Source organism: Clinocottus analis, unplaced genomic scaffold, assembly GCF_023055335.1.
Source record: "Clinocottus analis isolate CAN_PGR_092001 unplaced genomic scaffold, fCliAna1.0.p SCAF_18, whole genome shotgun sequence".
Classification (NCBI taxonomy): Eukaryota; Metazoa; Chordata; class Actinopteri; order Perciformes; family Cottidae; genus Clinocottus; species Clinocottus analis.
In genome coordinates, this window is record NW_027175909.1 from 273,499 (window position 1) to 297,500 (window position 24,002).

General features: G+C 47.8%; 1 protein-coding gene across 3 annotated transcripts in view; it reads right to left on the reverse strand.

Moving 5' to 3' along the window:
* LOC137788636 (E3 ubiquitin-protein ligase HECW1) overlaps nt 1-24,002 on the reverse strand; it is a 52,152-nt gene that overhangs the window by 1,906 nt on the left and 26,244 nt on the right. For 2 of the 3 annotated variants that reach the window (XM_068581585.1, XM_068581586.1), the window contains 22 exons: nt 23,420-23,562; nt 23,236-23,336; nt 20,837-21,795; nt 18,906-19,488; nt 16,556-16,648; nt 12,944-13,097; nt 12,297-12,400; nt 12,054-12,160; nt 11,017-11,202; nt 10,082-10,216; nt 9,757-9,865; nt 8,669-8,765; nt 7,221-7,304; nt 7,019-7,125; nt 5,249-5,363; nt 4,726-4,839; nt 3,672-3,824; nt 2,548-2,646; nt 2,156-2,285; nt 1,919-2,065; nt 1,624-1,738; nt 787-985 (listed from right to left, as the gene is read on the reverse strand). In XM_068581585.1, the coding sequence (XP_068437686.1) occupies nt 787-985; nt 1,624-1,738; nt 1,919-2,065; nt 2,156-2,285; nt 2,548-2,646; nt 3,672-3,824; nt 4,726-4,839; nt 5,249-5,363; nt 7,019-7,125; nt 7,221-7,304; nt 8,669-8,765; nt 9,757-9,865; nt 10,082-10,216; nt 11,017-11,202; nt 12,054-12,160; nt 12,297-12,400; nt 12,944-13,097; nt 16,556-16,648; nt 18,906-19,488; nt 20,837-21,795; nt 23,236-23,336; nt 23,420-23,562 (4,034 nt within the window). The remainder of the gene's footprint in view (nt 1-786; nt 986-1,623; nt 1,739-1,918; nt 2,066-2,155; nt 2,286-2,547; nt 2,647-3,671; nt 3,825-4,725; nt 4,840-5,248; nt 5,364-7,018; nt 7,126-7,220; nt 7,305-8,668; nt 8,766-9,756; nt 9,866-10,081; nt 10,217-11,016; nt 11,203-12,053; nt 12,161-12,296; nt 12,401-12,943; nt 13,098-16,555; nt 16,649-18,905; nt 19,489-20,836; nt 21,796-23,235; nt 23,337-23,419; nt 23,563-24,002) is intronic. The other variant, XM_068581587.1, reaches the window with a different exon arrangement.

Sequence of the window (24,002 nt, forward strand, 5' to 3'; positions counted from 1 at the left end):
CCTGTGCGCGGAAATCCTCCCGTGCCAATTCTAAGTCCCAGCATGCCCCATTATCACATTTTTTTGGCATAAAATACATAGTTTTTCCATTTTTGAACCGAATAACTCATTTTTTTTTACCGAAACTCCTTCCTAACAGGCCAATACTTTGTTTTATTGTGATTTGTGTTGCAGGTTCTGATTCTTTAGGTCCTAATCTTTCCATAAAAGTGTCTTATTGATGCCCCAGGAGGCATTTTTGAGGAATCTGGCTCAACGCATGCTGGATGTTCATAGTTACCATCAAAATATCTTTTTAAAGTGTTTTTCTTTGCTGAACAAATACATACAATAAACACAAGTATTGGAATTAATTTAGGGTTCCTACGACGACTCAAACAGAGAAAAGAAGGTCTGGAGATACGAATGGTTCCAGGGTTTTCAACGGGTTGAGCAACAATACAGAGAGGTGACAACATGTTGTGTTTCCTGACTCGTTGGACGCTTCCGGTCAGTTTTTCTCGATTCTGAAGATAAACTGAACAGAGATCAGAATATTACCAAAGAATTCAGCCAGCAATTAGAAAACATAGTTGTTGATGTTTTTTTATTCTACAAGATAAAAGGACTTTGTTTGTATGACGTCAACGTTCCCCATTCTAATATTGCTTTGTATTTCACTCACAAGTTGACTTAACCAATCAAATGCTCCCAGGAGGAAGCAGGACCGCGGCTCCTTTGAACAAAGGAGGAGGGAAGCAGGGAACAAAGAAAAGAGGGCGTGGCCACGAGGCGGCGCTCACGTACCTGGGCAGGGACGTGACTTTGCCCCACTTCTCGATGCAGAAGCGCCGCAGGCCGTTGGAGCCCCGCAGCGCGGCGAAGCCCTCGTAGGGCACGCTGGACGTCCCGGTGACGAACTGCAGCAGGCGGAGGCGCTGCTCGTTGTTGAACCGCTCCACCGCGGCCCAGAACCATCGCATCACGATGTGGCCGTCATGGTAACCTGGTGACCGGGAGTCAGGGAGGCAACAGCGTGACAGGTGAGTCTGGTGTCAACTGCTTCTGTTATCAATGTATACAAGACATGCATATTGGTATTTAGACGGCAAGATTAATAGCCAGGGTCATACACTTCCTGACCAATGGATTTCCATGACTTTAAACCAGATTTTAAAACTCCATGACTGTCCCAGGTTTTCAATGAGCGTATGAACCCTGAATAATGGAAAACATCCTGGGATACAGGCCAAGGTTTTCTTCATGTACTTTGTTCACACTTATCCGAAACATTAAAGTACAGCAAGTTAAGTCTGCTGTACCATGCAGGGTGCAGCATTGAGAAGCTGAGCTCTAACTGGGGTCAAATAGTGTCAAACGGATAATGTGGCCGGACTGTTCAGGCTGCATTCACACCTGTCTGAGACTGAAACACAGACTACATCCAGATCCGGATCCAGATTGCAGCCATGCACAGATGTTCATGTGCATCCGCGGGTTAAAGGGGTTCAGGTACGGTTTGATCAGCATACAAAGACGGACGACGTGACGGAGAGCAGCAGGAGACGGCGACATCCATCTTTGTTTACAGTTTACACACACACACACACACACACACACGCACACACACACACACACACGCACCTCCTCTGTACTCGGTGTTGCTCCTCCAGTCGATGAGGTCGATCTCCACCGTACCGGCGATCACCAGCTCCAGCTCGCGGGCATCGAACACCGACACCAGCCGAGAGTCCACCACCTGCGACACGACGAGACGCGCTGCTCAGCATCGTGCGTGAACGTGCACTAACGAGCGGGTTTACCACGGACTGCATGGTGGCGTTATTTGGAGGTGTTGACTTGTGGTGACCTCGCTGGTCCATGTATACATGAAGCAACCTGACAGCGATGTGATGGAGCCGTTTAGAGCAGGGTTTACCTCGTAGAAGCCTCTGACCAGCGCCTCCGTCTGCTGCACCACTCCTCTCTCCACCCTCCACTTGGCCATGCGCTCGATGTAGTCCTTCTTGTTCTTCTCCGTCACCTGGAGGTTGGAGCCGCCCGACTTCAGCTCCCGCTCCGTCACCTGGCGACGCAACAGGTGTGAAGCTCGTCACGGCGGAAGAACAACAACATGCGCTTCAGATAAAGGAGCGTGCACGGCGCCCGCGCCCACCTGGCCGAAGACCTCCTCGTTGACGGTGAAGGTGAGGTCCAGGATGTCCGTGATGTCGTTGTCTTTCATCCACTGCAGAGACTGGTGGAACTCCTCGTCCAGGTACTCCAGGTCAGACAGGTCTGTGGAGCTGAAGGACACACAAGCTCACACACGCGGTCCACACACGCGGCTCACACACCTCACACATAGTACTGTGTGTACATAGAGTGAGTGTACTGTGTGTACATAGAGTGTATTGTGTGCACATAGAGTGTACTGTGTGTACATAGGGTGTACTGTGTGTACATAGAGTGTATTGTGTGTACATAGAGTGTATTGTGTGCACATAGAGTGTACTGTGTGTACATAGAGTGTATTGTGTGCACATAGAGTGTACTGTGTGTACTGACAGTCGCAGCAGGGCTTTGTAGAAGGGTCTGGTGAAGAAAGCATCCAGCAGGTACTGGTGGATCAGAGCCAGGCCCAGGATACGCCCACTGAAGCGGAACCTGGACACACACACACACACACACACACACACATTAGAACTAACAATAAAATCAGTGAAACACAACTTTAACACATAAACTAGTAAAATGAGTGGATTAAAACAATTTAAAACATGTGTATCATGGACCTAAATGTATTTTTGTTCCCCTCCTCATGAGTGTGATTGTTATCACAGGTAAATTAGCAATATGATGTCAAGAATTGTCTTTATTTATATATATATATATATATATATATATATATATATATATATATATATATATATATATATATATATATACATATATATATATATATATATATATAGCTGTGATATCAAATAGATTGAATTTGGTGAAAAATAGGTCAAAATGTCTCTTTGGTTGGAGGTTCCCGACCGCTGAGCGAGTCGAATCTGTCTTTATTTTGAAAAGCAGTAAACATCTTGTGTGAAAGGCCAACTGAACAGACGTATTGAAGAAGCCCTGAGAGGGAAATGAGCTGAGCTGTCAGCACTTGGTGATCCATCGTCTGATCTAACCTTCTCCTGTGTCCATGTCTTCACAACAGATGAGAACAACAGGTTTGCCAGGTGCTCAGTCATTTTTGTCAGGAACATTTAAATTGTTTGTTGTTGGAATACTCTTTGCAGCCACAAGAGGGCGAAGTGCAACTTTACCCTGTTTGCACTGATTTGAATGCTTTATGTTTAGAAGATGAGGTGCACTTCAGCCTCTTGGGGCTGAGTTTTACAACCACAAACCCGTTTTCACAGATTTCAAGAAAGAGGATCAACTGCTCTTCAATCACAATCACATGAAAGAAAATAATTTCAATCAGTCCTAGAATATGGATCACCAGACTTATGTTTTCTCACTTTGGCTTTTCTTAATAAAATACACTTTTTAAAATAATATACACTTGTTCTAGAGTACTGTTATCTGTTTGTTGTTTACCATATGAATCTATTAGTGCACTTTGTTTATTGTTTTGATTATATTTGTGTTCACTCGGTGCGTGTGTGTGTTTGCGTTGCACAGCTTACCACTCCAGGTGGTTCTCAACGAACGCTGACATAGGGCTGATCTGAACGGTGTAGGTATCGTTAGCCGAGTATTCAAACAGACCGTAGTACGGATTAAACAACTCCTGAGACAAGAGGAAGAAGAACTCTCTGGACGGACCGCTGTAGTCCAGTCTGAGGGGACAGCAAGACAGAGGCGCTTGGTTAAATGGGTTCAGGGCTCTGCAGATTGAGTCCAACATGCCGCCACAGCTGACAGACCTAGACTGTATAAGACGTGGGCGCTGTGATGATGTCATCCATCGGTTTGTGGAAGGATTTTTTATAGTCTGGAGTTCTGCGTTTTGGCCGTCGCTATCTTGGCTTTTTGCAACCAGTGAACAGACTTGAGCATATGTGGACTGAGGAGGAGTAACTCTGGTGTCGACCTGTCAATCACCCTGTAGCCCCGCCCCTAAAGCATCCCCTGCTTTATGGTCTGTTTGACTCTAAATGAGCATAATGTACTAAATGAACATCATGCTGCATTGAAGAAGACTTGAAACTAGAGATTGAGACATAAACTCATGTTTACAGTGTTTACTGAGGGAATACATCAAGAGAGAAGTAGAGTCACTTATATAGACTTCTATACAACCAGAGGAGTCGCCCCCTGGTGGTCAGGAGAGAGAATGCAGCTTCAAGACACTTCCGTATTCGCTCCAGACCCTGAGGTTGCTGCCTGACAGCGGCTCATAGACTCCAATTCCCTTCGGCCGCTGGATGCTGCGTAGAGCCTGCTATATATAGAATGCTGCACCAAACTTCCCTGAAGTCAACAAGTGGATAGCCTGCAGGAACAGCACCCGTCTGCCATTGCAACTCAAACTGTGTGTGTTTCTGCCATGCTTACTAAGAACAGCAGCAAGGTAAAAGAACTGCACTCAGCCCTGTGTGCCCCTGTCTAGATAACTACCTCAACCTGGGGTTAGAGCTGAGAACACTGTCCCCACACATGTTTCAGCTTCAAAAGCTTGTGCAAACAACAAACCCTGTACGCTAACACATTGTGTGTGTGTGTGTGTGTGTGTCTCACCCCTCCTCCCCCAGGAAGGTGACGTAGAGTTTGTTCCTCTGCAGCTCTTTGCGGGAGTAGGCCATCACCTGGTTGAAGGTTCCCTCCAGCAGGTGTTCTCTCCGGATCAGCAACCTGCAACCAGGAGGCTCACATGTTGCTGCTGCTCTCCTCACGCAGGGGAAACTCATGTTCACTTCACTGCTCAGCTTCTGTGCATTCTCTTTAACAATACAAATATGGTGGGGAAATAGTGTCTCATGGTAATATCTGTTGTTTAATATGCAGAACACAATTGTACCTTATTGTTTTCAATGGCAGCTATGGCCCTGTCTCCACAGACATGTATGTACTAACATAGTATTATTAGATCAAATAGATCGGATATCAATATAAAAATGCAGGTCAATGAATATATACTGTATGTTGGGCCAGGATCAGGTATTTACTGATGCATGTACTGTAACGGCTGCAGCCGCATGGAGCACATAGAACAGTGTGTGAGGGCTGCTGATGTGGACAACACACGGTCACTGAGTCTCACTTGATCTTGCCCGGGCCCTGCCCGTAGCCCTTGGCTTCCAATTTCCTGTAGAAGTTTCTCAGTTTGGCTTCAAAGTCTCTGCGGTAAGGAGCTGGAGCTCTCGCCCTCTGCAGGCCTGCACACACACACACACACACACACACACACACACACACACACACACACACACACACACACACACACACACACACACACACAGTATACAGGAGACGTTTGTTTTAAAGAAGAGAGACACAGTTCCTGTTCAAAGAGCTTCAGCTTTCCACCATGAAAGTAAGAGACTGAATGAAGCTCAATCACAAGCCAGCCTCCCTGCTGTGACCCAATTTCCCCTCATAGACCCTCCATCAATAACATGCATAACCTAAAACACACACACACTCCCTGAACCCTCAGTACAGTAATCACTGCTGTTTGACAGAGCCTGCTGTGCACTAACGTCGTCCTAATGAGCTCTGGCAGACTTCTGTGTGTGTGTGTGTGTGTGTGTGGGTGTGTTAGTGAGCGAGTGCTTCACATAGTGTGCTAGATCAGAGTTCACCTTCACTGCTGAAGCGACTCCAGCTCACCTGCACGTGTGAGTAACTCTGTGAGACTCACAGTGGGGAGAAGATAACACAACAGAAAAGTTCACATAAGTCTCTCCTCCAGTCAGAGGAAGAGAGAGTCACTCAGCCTCTGCTCTGCACCACCATCCTGTAAGCAGGGCCATATGTTGGGGTCTTATTTTAGGAAAGCAGGGCATAGTATGGAGAAAACGCCCCACATGAATAAACTCCCAGTAGAACGGACTTGTGGGAGCAGTGGGATCTGTGGGAGAGAGTTTCATAACCAGTTTAAAACGCCTCACAGTAACTTGTACGACAGCAGTCTTGTGCCAAGCAGATCCCACAGGAAACAGTTTGAATGTGAACGCCATCACCTCGATCAGCTCTCAGGCCTTTAATGGACAGGTGCTTTTGGTGTTTCTGTGCAGTAGTAACACGATGGTGATGCTAGCTCTGTGCTGCTCTCTGCTGGTACACAAAGCATTCACCTGTTCACTTGGTTTAGTGTTGCGTCTGGATTTCACCAGGGGATACATTTACTGCATGTATGTACTATATTTAATAACTCATTTCAACATTATCAGTATGTTAGGTCTTCCCTCATAGGAGAGTCCTTCATTATCTCCAGAGGAACATGTCCCCTGCTGGGATGTAGATGTGCTTTTGAAAGAAACCATTTCAGTCCCCTTTCTGCAGTCACAAGGATTATGACATCATCAGCAAGTCCAGGAACATTAAGTGATGTCATTCCTTAACCTTCTGGAAACCATGCAAGAAAACCTTCCTGTGCCTATTTTAAGTCCCAGCATGCCCCATCCTGACAATCTTTTGGCATAAAATATGTAATTTTTCCATTTTTGAACTCAACAACACTGAAACTCCTTCCTAACAGGCCAAGACTTTGTTTCATTGTGTTTGTTGTTGCAGATTCTGATTCTTTAGGTCCTAATCTTTCCAAAAAGGTGTCTTATTGACGCTCCAGGAGGCCTTTTTGGGGAATCTGGCTCATCTCATGCTGGATGTTCATAGTTACCATTAAAATATCTATTAAAAGTGTTTTTTTTGGCAGATATACATTTTTTTCCCAAGACTTTGCTGAACAAATACATAGAATAAACACAAGTATTGGAATTCATTTGGGGCTCCTACAACGACACAAACACAGGGAAAAGAGGTCTGGAGCCAAAACTGAATCCAGAGTTTCCAACAGGTTAAGACCTACCCGGAGAGTTCTGTGGCGAGGAGGCGGGGGAGCAGCGAGGAGAGATGCTGAAGCCGGGGTGGACGGGGTGAGGAGGCACAAACGACATGATCTCCTCTTCGAACAGACTGCAGGGCGGGAAGCAGAAAGGCACAGAGGACATGACTCACTCAGTCTGACAGTGTGGATGAGCGAGGGTGCCGGGGTTCAGCGTGCGCTCTACCTCAGCAGGATGACGAGGTCGGCGTCACACGACAGCTTCTCCACCCCCTGAGCACCTTCTGTCCGAAGGTAGTGGATCTTCTCCCTGAGCAGCCAAGAGGACAACGTTCTCATCAGTTATTTATGTCAATCATTGAGATTCTATTTTAAATGGCTGATGTAAAACCTGTGTGGGGGATACTGAGACACGTTGAGACACGACCTTCCTGACTTCTTGAGCTCTCTGTGCATGGAGAAAGATGCATCAGTAGTACTTTGTATTGAAAGATTGTGTGATGCAGGTCCAATCAATCTTCCCTAAAGTGTAACAGCATGTGGATGAGAAAGAAAAAGCACTTCCACGTTGTGGTTTTCGGTAATAAAGGATATGAACGCAGCATAATTCATGGAAACTGGCACAAGTCTTTTCCAGCAGTATGAACCTCTGGAGCTCTGGAGGCAGATCCCTGGAGACCGCCTGTCCCGGGTTCTTGGACGAAAGCGAACGTGGACATGAAGCAGCAGCTGCAGCGCTCTGTGCAGCGAGGCCTGAGGAGGATGTCCTCTGGAGGGCAGGAGAGTCACGTCTCTTCTTCTGCTTTCTAGCTGACTGTATGTCTCCCGTGAGGACACACAGCAGGCGGTCGATCCCCCACCTCGGTCCCGTCAGTCTCCATGACCCAAATTATTGTCACCTCGCATGTTTTCCCGCCTTTTTTTTTACAGCTGCTTCCGACCTCTACATCTGTGGATTTGAGTGCTTCCATGTCTTCCTCCAGGGGGCGCTGGTGGGCCAGACCACTTTGACCAGAGAGCTGCTTGTGGTTTGATGGACAGGCTCCATGGATGGACTACCTGGACCTACCTGGACCTACCTGGACCTGGACCCCCCAACACTCTCTAACTACAGAGCAAAGACTCCTACCAGATCTCAAGGTGAGTTCATGTGATCCACTGCCCACCTGGAGGCTGTATTGCTGCGTGCAGTGTTGGACTGGGAGCATTTTGAATACTCTACATGTTCAATATTATTGAACGAGCGAGTGGGCGGGGCTTCAGGGCCCTGCAGACGCATGTTCTCTTTTTAAACGTCTTTTTTTATGTTTATTCCCAGACAAAAGCTAATAAAACAGAACACCAAGAAGAGTGAATACAGACCAGTTAACACAATGTTGTTAAGGGAGGAGAGCTGTTGATGTGTGTGTGTGTGTGTGTGTGTGTGTGTGTGCGTGCGTGCTCTGAACAGACCACGGCTCATTGACTGCGCTTCCTTTTTTGCCGCTGGATGTTGGATATGCGATAACAAAAGTCATCTTCATGTCTCAGCTCTCACAGCGGCCGAGCAGCCCGACCAATGAGGAGAGGACACGTGACCACATGGCGTGATGTGATCCGCGTGGTTCCCCACCCCGTCTACCAACGGACCCCGGCAGACGAACTAGTGACTCAATGGTTGAGGAGAGAACGAACCTCAGCGCGTGGTTCCTGCTGAGGCTCGGCTGTCGCTCCTGCAGCATGTCAAAGACGTTGGGCTGGCGAAGGAACGCCACGATCTTGTCGTTGTACGCTAGAGAGAGACGAGAGAAGCAGTCAGAGGCAGAGCCAGCACCATGGAGTGTGTGTGCAGCGTGTGTGCAGTGTGTGACGGAGTGTGTGTGCAGTGTGTGACGGAGTGTGTGTGTGGAGTGTGTGACGGAGTGTGTGTGGAGTGTGTGACGGAGCGTGTGTGGAGTAAGCGGTGTGTGAGCAGTGTGTGAGGTGTGTGTGTGAGCAGTGTGTGTGTTGTGTGAGTGAGCAGTGTGTGGTGTGTGTGTGGTATGTGAGCAGTGTGTTGTGTGTGTAGTGTGTGTGAGCAGTGTGTGTTGTGTGTGTGTTGTGTGTGTGAGCAGTGTGTGTGTTTGGTATATGAGCAGTGAGCAGTGTGTGAGGTGTGTGTGTGAGCAGTGTGTGTGTGTGTGAGCAGTGTGTGTGTGTGTGAGCAGTGTGTGTGTGTGTGTGAGCAGTGTGTGTGTGTGTGAGCAGTGTGTGTGGTGTGTGTGGTGTGTGAGCAGTGTGTGTGTTGTGTGTGAGCAGTGTGTGTGTCTGGTATGTGAGCAGTGAGTAGTGTGTGTGTGTGTGTGGTATGTGAGCAGTGAGTAGTGTGTGTGTGTGTGTGGTATGTGAGCAGTGAGTAGTGTGTGTGTGTGTGTGGTATGTGAGCAGTGAGTAGTGTGTGTGTGTGTGTGTGGTATGTGAGCAGTGAGTAGTGTGTGTGTGTGGTATGTGAGCATTGAGCAGTGTGTGTGTGTGTTATGTGAGCATTGAGCAGTGTGTGTAGTGTGTGTAGTGTGTGTGTGAGCAGTGTGTGTGGTGTGTGAGTGAGCAGTGTGTGGTGTGTGTGAGCGGTGTGTGTGTTGTGTGTGAGCAGTGTGTGTGTCTGGTATGTGAGCATTGAGCAGTGTGTGTGTGTGTTATGTGAGCATTGAGCAGTGTGTGTGTGTGTTATGTGAGCATTGAGCAGTGTGTGTAGTGTGTGAGCAGTGTGTGTGTGAGCAGTGTGTGTGGTGTGTGTGGCCTACATGGAGCGCTCAGCTGGGAGCCGTTGTGCTGGCTCCGTATGGCGGCCACCAGGCTGTTTCCCGGCCTGGCCAGCAGAGACGCCCCCCGGCTCCTGGACACGTCCGAGGCCTGAGGACAAACACAGAGGGACAACCTTCAGCTGCTCAACCAAACCCGTTCCACTTCTGGATGAAGTCCTTGATCTCTTTCCCTGAGCATTGAGCTCCAGCACCGTCACAAACTGTTGTCAGCACGTCATGGACTCCGGTCGACGTGCTCCTGGTTCCAAACCTGCTGACCTCTGTGAGGGTCCACATGCAACCTGTGAGGAAGAAAGGTGCGCACCTCCCCGGCGCTGTAGCTGCGGAGCCTCTGCAGGTGCTGCCGGTGGGCGAGGTGGCCGGGCAGCCGGCCGTTCTGCAGAGGGATGCGAGGGTCGATGAAGGTCGTGGCTCGACTGTTGTGGTCCACAAAGAAAGACTGGGAGACAGAAGCAAATGGACTGACGTTACACCGCTTGTACCGTTTGTACATTTCCATTTTCACACATTGTATTATTGATTTGTATCTTGGTGTTGTGTATTTATCTTGTGTTAGTTACATGAATAGTTAAAGAAAGACAGACTTGCTGTCTTACTCCGGTCTTTAACCTTTTGGAAACCTTTACGCGTCCATTTTAAGTCCCAGCATGCCCCATTCAAACAATCTTTGGCATAAAATATGTAATTTTTTCATTTTTTAACCGAATGAAACATTGTTTTGACTGAAACTCCTTCCTAACAGGACAAGACTTTGTTTCATAGTGATTTTTGTTGCAGGTTCTGATTCTTTAGGTCCTAATCTTTCCAAAAAGGTGTCTTATGGACCGCTCAAGGAGGTATTTTGGGGAATCTGGCTCATCTCATGCTGGATGTTCATAGTTACGATAAAAATATCTTTTAGAAGTGTTTTTTCTTTGCTGATATACATTTGTTTCTCAAGACTTTGAGGAACAAATACATACAATAAACACAAGTAATTCATTTGGGGTTTCTACGACGACTCAAACAGGGAAAAGGAGGTCTGCAGACAGAATTGGTTCCAGAGTTTTCAACGGGTTGAACATCACCTCCAGTGCATCGAGTGTACGGGTTATTCCTTCTCAGGGGTTCATGCTGCAGGAAGATGACCAAAGACCTGAACACGAGTAGAGTCCAGTGATGCTGCTTTGGTTGCATTTTGAGTGTGACTCCGTGCTGACTCGAAGCAGAGCAGCGTCTCCGTACACATCTGTGACCCACCTTGCCCTGGGGGTCGGTCTTGAGCTCCCAGCCTCTCGGCAGCTCCAGCTGAGTGTCTGCAAACCTGTTGAGGAAGACCACCAGGTCCCGGTTGTGTTGGTAGCGCTCAAAGTTCCTGGCATCGCGACGCACCTTCAGGATCATGTGCTTCACGCAGCTGCTGCTGGTGAACATCCGGTAGGCCGCCTGCACAGAGCAGCGACACTTTACTTTGGTATTCATGAACGATCAAGGAAAGAATCAGATCTCCTGGTGGGCCCGCGACAGCTTCATACACAGTATCACCCACTAACATGAGCAGCAACGAGTGTCCAGTACATTGCTTTATCATCTGTGGACATTTTGTAGTTTGCAGGAATAGATTTCCAACTCTTCCATTTGGAAACATCAACGTTGGCTGCTGCTGTTTCAATTTAAGATGTCATTTCATTCATATCAAAGGAATAGTAAATCATTTATATTGTTCTTCCTGTCAACATCTCTTTATAAAAGGCTCAAAGCTATAAGCTCATTGATTTCTCTTGAAGACGTAGATCAAATCACAAATATAAAGTTGTGTTAAAACCCATGGCTGAGAAATGTCCTTTAACAGCTGTCTCTTTGACAAAGTGACTGATGCATAATGTTATGTTCTTGAAAACTAAACAGAAAGTGAGTTCAAGAAAAGGAAAAGTGATTCAAACAGGAGGAAAAGTGTCTTTGTTGGGGACTATTTCCTGCTGCGGATGAGTCTAAAGGTGGTGCTCTTGTATATTAGTAGCAGCAGCACAGTGTGTGTGGGAGTCCAAATAAACTGCAGTGTGTGTGTTCATGGTGACAAAGAACCTGTGAGAAGGGAAACATGGCTTTTCATAGTTTTTGGACACAGAGAGAGAAGACGTCCACTATTCCAGGCTGGATATAAATATAGACGAAACATTGCATAATGATAAACTGGGCTAACACATAAATAATGAATAATACATGTACTGTTTCCACTACATCTGCCCTGCTGCAGGAACCATAACGCTCTGCTATTAGTGGATGCGTGGACTCACATAGTTACTGTGCAACACAGTGAAGAATTCTGGGTGAGTGATGAACTTGACAGCAGGTGATTGGAGGAGATGGCTGATCTTCTGGTGATTGACGGGGGAGGCGGGGCCTGGGGACAGAAGAGAGGTGACATACCCTCAGGTCAGTGCATGAACACAACCTTAACCATCTCTGTAGCATGCTGTGTGGCTGAACAGCCCAGCACAGGTGAGCACAGGTGAGCTGTGAGGGGCCCGGCGCCGTACCGGTCTGAGGCGCATCACAATCAGTCTCCGTGCTGCTGCTGCGCTCCAGCCTGGGACTCCCACCGTCCTCCTCTGTGGCCATGGTCCTCTGGATGTTCTGGTACCTGCACAGACAACAAGCCGTCCTCTCATACAGGAGGAAGAACAGGGAGCTCTCTGGCTGGTGAAGTACCGCTGGGTGCAGAATGAGGGCGACCTGCATCCTTCACGGTGAGACATGCCACATGGTGGTGAGGCGCATGTCTGCAGCGCACACAGAGGCTTTCCTTTCAGGCAGCAGAGGTCAGACTAACGCCACCGAAGGACTCAATGCTCAGCTCAATGTTAGTGAGATATATATATATATATACATACATATATATATATATATAGTTCACTTTAGTTTTCTTTAGTTCCCTCTATTTCCCTCCGTCTCCACAGAGAACAGGACCTGCTTCACCCCTTCTCTTTAGTCTCAAGCACAGGAGAGAAACCCTGTTAGACCACTGGCTCTTTCCTTGTTCCTGATATTACACATTGCATCTCATTAAAGCAAGAGCACATGTAGTTATAACATGGCACATTGGCATGTTGTAACAACCTAAACATGTAGTTTCAATGTGAGCAATGTGCTGACTAGAGGCTGCAGCGTCTACAAGGAGTCTGACCTCCTGTTGAGCTGCTCCATCTGCTGCGTGGAGCCGGAGCGGGGGATGCCGTGGTTACACTTGCTGCTGTGGACCGGTCTCTGCCAGGTGGTGGTCCGGTTGACATGGTCCACGTAGAAGACTCTGCCATGGCTGTCGATGCGAGCTTCCCAGTCTGTGGGAACACAGCAGGGTGGAGGGTGAGGGGGGTCAGACAGTTATGGGATGTGAGTCGGAGGCAAAATTGACTAGATCTGAAGCTTCTTTTGAACTGAGTTTACAATAAGACACATTGCAGTATTTGTATCAACTAAAAAACAGACATAGCAAACTCAGAAGTTGAATAAACTACAGGAAACAGCACATACCTTCTCCTTTTGATATGCACTCACTCGAAATCCCTCACGGATATTTTAAAAATCTTTGAGCTTTGACCGCCAGCCACTCACAGACTGACTTTCTACTTTCACTTTCCCATGACTTTGATGCCGCGTGCGCGCCATTAGACCAAGACTGAGTGGATAACTAATCCCTTCATGCATGGGCTGATGCCTGCCTCCAACATCCCCGGGGCTCTCAGGTCTTTTCTGAACAGCTGATTGGTAGAAGGATCCAAGGCTATGAAGCAAATGGTGAGAGAATAATAAGCTCATCTCAAAATCTCAAGCTCCAAATCAAACTCTCAGTGTCAGATCAGTCTGGTGGAACACAACATCTCCTTTAAAGACAGAACAAGTGAGTCTCTCTGGGATCACTGAAGGATATTTCATCCCAAATTGTATTATCAAGCCATTGTGCAACATTCTGTCAACACAACACAGACGTGTCATCGCCTTATTATGTTGTTAACTTGTATCCAGCAGACTCAGAGCAGCATCAGCAGCAGACAGATGCTATCAGGGTACTACTGAATTGGTATGCATCAGCACTAATAAGCAAAAGTGCACAATTAATTGAAGTATTTCACCCTTCACATATGAATGGAATCATCATGTTCACACAGTATATGTGGCAAACATTTCAAAATAAAATCCCCCTCGTTCCGAATATTCCATTCGTTCAACCAGGAGCTGTTATCGGACACGTTGGTGATTATTTTGACACATTTCTCTTTGCTGTGGTTCTGTTCTGCCCAGATGCAACACAAACAGAAGGTGGGAGGTGCTCGGCTGGAGGGTCGTAACAAAAGTCCAGTCTTAGAGTTCAAGTTTAACCAACCTCCCTTGGGCAACCTTTCTGAGATTAGAGTTCATTGTTGGTGCCTAAGTGGTTTGAAGAGCTTTGCCTTCTTGTCATGCACCTGCAGGCCTTCAATGATTTATTGACAATGACTTTTATTCGCAGAAAGAACAAACTAACACTAAACAGCGGCCAGTAAAAATCCAAACTCTCGTCTCTCACGTCTCTTCTTGTATTCACAAAAGTGAACAACTAATCAGCTGATATCCTCGTTGCTACCACCATCTCAATTTCCGTAAGTGACTAAAAAGAGGTGCACAAGAAATGACCCTGGCTATACCTCGCTCCTATAACATATGTAGAATTATCACTCCACTTGGGGGAAAACACCTTGTATTGCTTTCAACCATTCCCAATCGTCTCGGGCGGCGCTCAGCCCGAGACGCGGCGATGGAGCCCTGCAAAGCAGACACAAGGGGAGCAGGACGCTGGCCAATGGGAGGCTAATACCCACTGTCTCCAGCCGATGAGCCAGAATAGCTGCAGCTACTCCGTCAAGCTGGCAGAGCGAGCACGGAGCCCACGCTGTCACTAACTCACTCCAAGAGAAGCAGACAGAAGGTGGAAACAGGTTAAAGAGATGAAGACAGAAGCTGCAGTGTAAAGGTGGAGACCATGACATGAAGGAACGTCAGGGTTCCTGTACAGCCGGGTCGTTCTGTTCTGCTGATGATAGCTCCGCATTTTACACACAGAAACATAACGCTTTATAAACTCATATTTCCTCTCTCTGTAACGAGTATCACTGTTACACAGCGTCGTGTAGCATCACACACAGTGTAGTCCTGCTCCTTCAGGTGGTCTGGGGAGTGTACATGTAATATGGAGCCAGTACAGTCTCGATTATGGTAAATACACAGAAAAAGGGTTCACAAGTGCGCATAAAGATTTACTAATGCACAAAGAACAATTCACAAATATGTTTGATTTATGAATGCACACAGAAGGATTCACAAATACATTCCAATGATTTATATAAATGTTAAAAACAAATCACAAATATATTTCTGCATTTGTATGTATTTATTTGTGAATCGCACTGCATTCGTGGCTCCACATTTATGCGTTGCTTTTTTGAGACTGCCGTGCCGATCTGATCGGGACCTGGCCCTCAGGGTTTCATGGAGCAGTAATTGCCTCCATGAAGCGCATCGGAGCCACCGCTTGTCATTTATCACACAACCAAAGGCAGAAAGCAAGGGGCGGGGCCGTTACGTGCATGTGCCGCTCTGCCTGACCCGACACCCTGCTGGGTCCAGGTCCTTTTCTCTGCTCCTGTTTCCACTGCAGACAGGTTTGCAAGCTGCCATTTACAAAAATCAAGGTTTTGCAAATAAAACAAGTCTCGCTATTGACGCTAGCCTGGCCATTGCGCCTGTGTCTGTTTGGGGTAAACAGGATGTCAATGTAGCGAATAGGTTTACAGATGCGCTCCTTAGCGCCATCTATCATCGGAGAGTTTAAAAAGCAATGAACGCGCCTCAGGCTTTTTTTTTGCCGTGAGATATTGGTTGTGTAGCGTGTGAGTGTGTGAAAACATGAAAAAGCGTGTGTCACACGGTGAATCCGTGAGAGTTGGTGTTTCACAATGAAGTCCTGCTGCCGATTGAGACCGGCTCAGGTGGTAATAAAAAAAGATCCACAACTTTTGCTGATGAAGACACAAATATAACAGCTCCAATGTACACGCGAGTGAACAGGCTGGTGTGAAAGCAGCAGAGGGACATTTTTGGAACACAAAGTTTGTTCCATTTTTGAGACATCAGAGGATCCATATTGGTAAACCTCCACAACGGATATTAACCGGTAATGGTTTCAGGATGAGTTAAGTGCTGCCAATATTCACTGTTATCATTCATCCACTCAGCACTTCTGAGCTGGGAAACAGCAAGACGACAATGGCTGCTGTTTGGCAAGCAGCAGTTCCATCAAAGTTCCCCAAAAATTTGTGTGGATCAAACAGACAGCGAGAGGCGCTGACATGTGGAGGGTTATGAACCATACAGCTACGCTTTGAATGTGGACAAACAAAACAGACTTTTGTACCACAAAACACGGGTAAAGAAATGCTGCGTGAAAAGGGAAACGGCAGTTCTGAGCTCCTGACAGTTTAGTCAGGAAGACCAGCGGGCCACCAGGCCCTCCGAGTGCAGGTCCAACCACGAGCCAAGAGGCAGATACACCTACAGGAGGCGGGCTGGGAGGGAGGGAGACAGGGTGACAGCAAACACACAGGAGATGGAATGTGATTGGGACGCACGCACACACACACACACACACACACACACACACACACACAGGTGGCAGCATGCACCGGACTGAAGCATGCGGCACACTGACGGCAGACCAAGGTGTCGGGATGCGTCTCCAGAGTAAGACTGAGGCGTTGCTTACTTGGAGGTAAGGCTTGGTCAGTGGCAGCAGGAAAATGGTTTAGGTCATGGCTGGGTCGCAGGACTGGAAGGTGGCCGACAGGAGGGGAGGAGCCTACAGGACATCAGAGAGACAGGACGGGGTAAATGAACATGAGGCAGGGGGGGGAGGGGCGCGCCACAACCACCCGGCAGGCTAGAAGATGCTGAGGATGCAATATCATGGATCAATGTACATATTAACTGGTTATCATGAGTTATTTTGTGTGTGTGTCTTTGTTTTTTATCCAAAACTAATGTGTTTGTGTGTGTATGGGCTTATTATGGCACATTATATGTGAGATTATTACAGTTGCAGGGAGCCGGCCTGTACTTTAAATTCCCCCCATGAAGCTTAAGACATCCTTCAAGAAGATAATTCCTAAACTAAATCAATATCGCCCAAACAAAAATACATATTAAAAGCAGCCGGAGGCTCATCGGTTCAAGTCCCCACATGGGGCTAGGTATGGCGCATGGACTGTTCCACTGCCAGGAAACTCCTGATGTGCCCTTAAGCAAGGCACCAATAACACCAGCAGCACCATCCACACCTCTGAACATCACAAATGAGAAGTCCTCACGATGAGATAAGAGCACAACCCCCAGAATGCATCTATGAAAGCAGCTGTTAGTGCAGAGCCACAGTGAGGTCATTCCTTCTCATCTGCTGTTTCTCGGTCAACCTGTGATCCCCTGTTGTGAAAAAAAGGACCTCCTCGGGTTGGACACACTCAACAGAGAGGGATGTGTAGTTGTGGCGCTTTTTGGAATAGATATAGCAGGCAGCTTGCTGACAGTTGGTCAGGTGGGAGAAGATCTCTCTTTGTTCTCACCTGTTGAGTCACATGTGCAGTACTGACCAGGCCGCTGCCAGCAGAAGGTCTAATGTTAGGCATCGTTAGCATAGCTAGCATCATCGCTAGCACCAGAACTAGCACCAGAGTTGCCAATATTGTCAAACGAGAAAATGTGATTCACATTCATTCATGGGCCGATACACCAGTTCAGGTATCGGGAAGGAAACAAAGCTATCGGGACATTGGATCAGGAAACAGTGGGTTACTATTTTTGTTCTTTTTGTAAAGGTAATTTTGGACAAGAAATAATGATACTTGATACTGTGACTCAGTGTTGCGCAGGGTCGCCCTTCAATCAGAGGATCGGGGGTTCGATCCCCGGCTCCGCTAGCCCATGTCGATGTGTCTTTAGGCAGACACTTAACCCCAAATTGCTTCTGCAAGCTGTGCTGGTATATGAATGTGCATCAATGTTAGATAGTCTTGATGAGCAGGTAGCACCTTAGCTCCTCCCATCAGGGTGTGAATGGGTGAATAACGACGTGGTGTTAAATCGCTTTGAGTGGTCGGAAGAAAGAGATGTACAAGTTCAGTACTATTTACCATTCAATGACTATAAATATTCACTTACTTCAGCATCGACCTTTAAATCACTCATGTTTTCAGTTCACGCCCACAAAGCCGACACCAAATCCAACAGATTAACCCTAAAACATCACTCACACAATGACACTCACTCTGCAGATATCTTTAAATAGCTACGACTCAGCACTCACCACCGCAGTACTCACTCACGCCCTTACTTAATCTGCTGCACTTTAATAAATGATCTGCATTTAGGATTTACACAGCAGCTAGAGCATGTCACACGGCGAACGTCTGAGTGGGGTGCAGACGCCCAGAGACTCGAGTGGATTTAAGCTCCTGAATAATAGAGTTGGGGAAATTTGGATAAAATCAGATTTACAATCTGAGGACCAAATAAACTATGTGGATGTTCTCAGAACGTCCACATAGTTTATTTAGTCTAAACAACATAGTTATTAGTCTCCCTGATGGAGCGTGAGCTGCTACATTGCTTTTAATGGGAAACATCTGTGCGGCGCGCCACGTGGCTTAACAGCTTTAGTAGCTTTAAAATATAAAGTGGAACTAAGTATGACGTATCGCTCAGTTTAATGATGGAATCAAGACGATAAGTAAACATGTGGGAAGGATCCGTCTAGGAAACCGTAAGAATAAGGAATACAAGCTTGTCTCTAATATAGTAACAGCTCACAAGCCGTGTGGTTATGGACATATCACACAAATACTTCCTGATTCAGGATTTAAATAGTAAATGTCTCATTAAACTTTCCCATTACCTACATTCAACTATAAAATGTAAAGATCCAATATGTAATTGCTTTAATTTGAAGCGCTCTTCAATGTCAGGAAGTGAAATGAAGTCACCCCCCGCGGCCAGCGGTCGTACTGAAGAGCCTCGTGTTTCGGTCTGCAGCAGACGACCAATAAGAAGAGCTGTGATCTCACCCGTGTTGTTTCCATCGCTGGGCCCGGCCACAGCCGGCTCCCCCTGCTCTCCTCTCCTGGCCTCCTTCAACCGGCCCGTCCTCCTCTCTCCTCCCGCCCCGCCCACCTCCTGGCCCTCTGCCGTGCTCCCGGCGTCCGGCACCGACTCGAAGGCGCTCTCCTCGTCCTCGTCTTCGTCTTGGGAGGAGAACACGGTGCTGCCGGAGAGCCTGTTGCTGTCCACCGAGGAGAGGCGGGTGTGGCTGCAGAAGCGGCTCCTTCCCTCGTAGCCTGAGTTGCTGTAGCAGGAGGTGCTGTAGCAGGAGGTGCTGTAGCAGGAGGTGCTGTAGCAGGAGGTGTCGCAAAACTCACACTCGTTCTCGCCCGGGTGTCTGTGGGTGCTGCCGCCGACTCTTCTCCCTCCCCCGTTGCTGGAATCTCCCTCCTCGCTCTCCAGGCAGGAGGGGGAGATCCTCCTGATGGCCGTGTGTCCTCCTCCTCCTCCTCCATCGCCCTCCAGCAGCTGGTTGAGCTCAGAGAGACGTTCGATGGAGAGGCTGCGTGGCAGCGAGCGGCGGCAGCAGGGGCCCGGACACTCTGGGACCTGCAGGGAAGACAAACCTCTCAGCTCAAAGTCATCACGATTGATTGTCTGAGTCCATTTGAAATATGCTAAAAATGGACAAAGTGAATCACCACTTCCCAATGACGAAAGACTCGACGCAGCATCGACAAATAGACCTCAAAACAATTACCCCTGATGACGTGTGAAAGTGTACACAGAAGGAACAGCTCGTAAAAGCTATGAAACATCAACAACCAAAGGTAGCCAATGCCAGCTAAACATGTGACTTTCCCGATGCAGAGTTGATGAGTGAGTGGGTTGAATACTTTCTGTGAAAAAACTTAGCATGTGATGTTGAAGAGCATTAAAGTAACCAGATGCTTTTGACTTGTTATCTGTGGTCAGACAGCATGAGTTACACTACGAGACTCACTGAAGGTCACCGGTTCAACTGTTGCTCTGAAATGGCCGTGACCCCTGCTGGTAGCAATGTTCAAAGCATGCTGACTCGTCTGGATGGGGGCCATTTTGGTTGCTAACAAGCGCATCAGGTAGCATCTACTGAAAGGCTGTAAAATGTCAGTATGACAGCTAGCTTGGGAAATAGTGATAGGTGGCGGTGAATTTGATGAAATGTTTGTCTATCAGTAAAACAAGAATTAGCTAGCGCATCCTGCGTTCCCGCTGCTGGGAGACTACTCTGGAGGACGGAGAGTGGACGCCAGCTTCAGAGACGGACCGTCGCAGCTGTAGCAACTAAACTCTAGTCAGCGCTAACCTGAGCCGCTGCGTCTCCAGAGGAGGAGACTCTCTCCTCTAGGAAAAGCATTCGCCTCAAGGCACGGAGGAGGTGCTGTGACCGAGTGCTGCTCCGCTCATTTACTGTGAGCATTGTAGCGCTAGCATGAAAACATGGTGGAATTATTAAGCTAACGTTAGCCTGCTAACCAGCCAGATGCTTAATGAGTAGAAGTAAAAGATGTTCATCCACACTCTTGTCACATATATAATATAATATTATCCAGATAATCAGTCATTAAAACTCAAAGTGACCAGACTTTGTAATGTGCTACCTGGTGAGTTTATCTGGGTCTGATTACAGGACTGGTCTAATCTCAGAAATGGTCTCGCAAGATTAGGGTTCATTTAAAATAGTAGATGGAGTTTTGAGCCATTTTTAACCATGACATTTGGAAAGAAGTGTCAATAATAGTATCAGTAGTGATGTGTTTACTGTCATCTTAAAAGCATGTCCCAGTGTGCAGTACCACTTCAGAGGCTGTGATTTAAGGAATGCTTTTGACAGCTACTTTCCCAGCTTGAGTCATACAGTTACTTGAGTACAGAGCTTGGCGACACCACCCCCCTCTGTCGTAACCGGCCATACCTGAGAGGGAGACTGGGTTGTATCATCCTCTTCCTCATCCTCCTGCCCCTCCTCCTCTTTTGAGGTTTTAAGTGTTGGTGATGTGTCGGTGGTGTCTCGGTTGCTCGTATTCTCTCCCTCCCCGCTCTCCTCCTCCTCCTGGCTCAGGGTTCGGTGCTGGGCCGAGGGGAGACTGTGGAGGAGGTGGTGGATCCGGATGTAGTGGGACCGGGGCGTCTCCGGCTCGCCGCAGGCCGACGCGATCACCGTCTCCAGCTCCGACACCGGGAGGGAGCAGGGGCGGTTCTTGCGGCGCGAGGGAGCATGGGAGTTGTAGTTTGCGAACAGGGATTGGCAGGCACAGGGGACGCCGCCTCTGTCCTCTCCCTCTGTCGCCTCCCGTGGAGCCCCTTCAGCTGGCTCTGCCGAGGCCTCCTGGGATGTGCCGCTGCCCTCGGTGGGGGCCTCCATAGACACGCCCCCACTGATGGCTGATTTTATTACAAGTATGTCCGAGTCTGGCTTTGGCAGTGTTTCCTCCCCAGCCTGCTCTTCTTCTTCTAATGTCGCCTCATCCTCAGCTGGTGGCGAAGACTCTGCTCCTTGCTCCTCCCCCTCCTGCGGGCCCTCCTCCTCCACCCCTCCCTCTCCACTGCTCTCCTCCTGCTGTTGAGCCGGGGCCGCCTCCTCCTGCTCCACCTGTGGCTGCGCAGACGGGGGCTCCTCCCTCACTGTGCTCTCCTCCGCCTCGGGCTCCTCTGTCTCGGCAGGAAGGGGCTCCTCCGGTTGGGGGGCTTCTTCTGCGGAGGCTGGCGGCGTTGAGGTTTGGCGCTCGTGGGGGGCGTCCAGGGGGAGGTCGGGCATGTCAGGGCCCACGCTCAGTGTGTCATCGTCAGGTGCGTCGGCGGCGTGGCTGTCGTTGGCTGCATCGCGCCCCTCAGGACCGGCTGCCTCGATGAGCAGAGAGATCTCCTCGTCATCTGAGGACAGAACACATGAGAGGTTCTTGCTGCCGTTACATAGCTGGCGTTCATATTCTTGACACTTAAGGCATGCACGAGTGTGCATTATGTACACTCCTGTTTTTAAAAGAGTGTTCCACATAATCAATGCAGCAGAGCTAGAGATATGGGTGTGTACATCACCCACAATGCAACACAACCGCCGACAGTTTAGTCGGGGATTGCGGTGTGTCATGCACAGCGGGGCATAGCAGTGTGGTGAGCTCACTTCTGTCTGACTGCACACCTCTGGGTTAGTTTTCATGTAGTACTTGAAGTCTTCCGAGGACAGCGGGTCAGTTCAGGACATTCATCAGACTTCACAGCTCCCTCTGAAGTCACTAAAGGCTTCACAGTCAATCCCATAAGCAGTAGAACTCCTCCACACTTTGATGTCTTTTTCCTTTAAAACCGTGACGTTGTCATCTGCACTTTTCTCCTGCCTCTGCATGGCGCTGAGCGCAGCCCGGCAGGTGTCACACAACCCCCCCCCAAAGAATCCTTTGCATGACAAATGAATAAATCATATGCATGAATTACAGATCCATGCTCTTGAATTATTAATTACCTCGGCAGCATGGCATTTCGGAGCGATTGTTTAAATTGTGGTGCCTTGGACAAATCAAAAGAGTCTGTCAACGCTGTGTTTCATGCTGTTGATGCTCACAAATTCTTGATTTAAGGGGGACATTTGGTAATGTTTGTGAGGGTCCTGGGACAGAGGATGGCGTCTGTAAAGCCCTTTGTGATTATGGGCTGTACAAAATTCAATTAATTGAATTCCAAATCATTCAACTGAGAACTCCTAAATAAGTCGCGTACAATATATTTCATTTATTTCCTTATTCATTCATTCATTTCCTGTAACACCTGCTGGGCTCAGTAGCACTTAGATGAATCAAGTTAATCAGCATCTGTACAGCCGGTAAGTGAGTCAGACGTGAAACTCAAAGATGAATCTGAGATCTGTTCATGCTGATGCTTCATATGATTTAGCTACAGCTGATATATCTACTGAGGAGCACTCAGGCGATGGCTGCTGTAAACTAACAATGAGAAACCTGCCACCTCACTGCTTATCCTTTTTAAATGACATGGCTGTTCAAAGATTACTACAAATCTAAAAATGATTGCTTTCATCCTGTGAGACATTGTACCTCAGGGTTCAAACAATTTAGATGGTCAGTACATGGATATATACATGTAAATATGAATTATATATGTATTATTACTATTTGTCTCCCTCTTATTATTTTGTGTATATACGGTTAGGTGTATATATATTGAGATAAATAACTATTATAACTATTGTTTCCGCTATTACTTTGATCCTGTTCTTGTCTCTTGAGCTCTTATGTCAGGGCCTGTTGTGTCAACACAGTGAATGGTATTGTCTGTACGGGCTCCTGCCTGATGTACCTGGGTGAATAGAGGAGGTCAGCTCGAAGCGGAACTGCAGCTGACCGCAGACGTGGTCCGTTGGCAGCCTGCGACCCAGAGAGTAGCTCACTACCCGGTCCCTGTGGACAGGAGGCAGAGCGGCACGGTGAAAAGAGTGCCGAGGGAACGAGCAGAGGACACTGCTGTTGGTGTTTGGTGTTACCCAATGGCGTGTTTTTCCAGCAGCCTCTGGACGGGGACGCCGAGCTTCCCGAGGAAACGCTTGATGATCGGCCGACTCTTGGCAAACTTGTCCTTCACCTCGATCTCCAGGACGTCGGTGGGCAGAGACACAAAGTTGAACCTCTGGAGAAAGAAGCAGAGGAGAGAGTTTTGTATGAAATATACTGCAGCCGGGATTATGTGACCAGGGAAGATGTAGATTCACTATGAGGATGAATGTATCCGGAGGACGTTCAAACAATAGCTGTCTGTCCACTCAATCGTCCTGCTGAATTTAAGCCTTTTTTTGGAAACGTCACAAAAAAAAGAAATGTGTGTTTCCATCAACTGGTTTCAAGCAAATAAACTCTGCTACAGCGTAGTTTGGTTTGAAACCCGGGCGATGGGCTCCACATGGCTGAAATCTGCCAGGAAACAGGAGAAGAGGCTGCGAGCCATAAACAAAACCAGACACCATCCAACAACTCTGAGAGAACAAGGAGAGAAGTTTAAATAGCTGAATATTATGAATGATCCCTCTCTCCTTGTCTCCTTGTCTCCTTATTGGCACGTCCACTTCACGA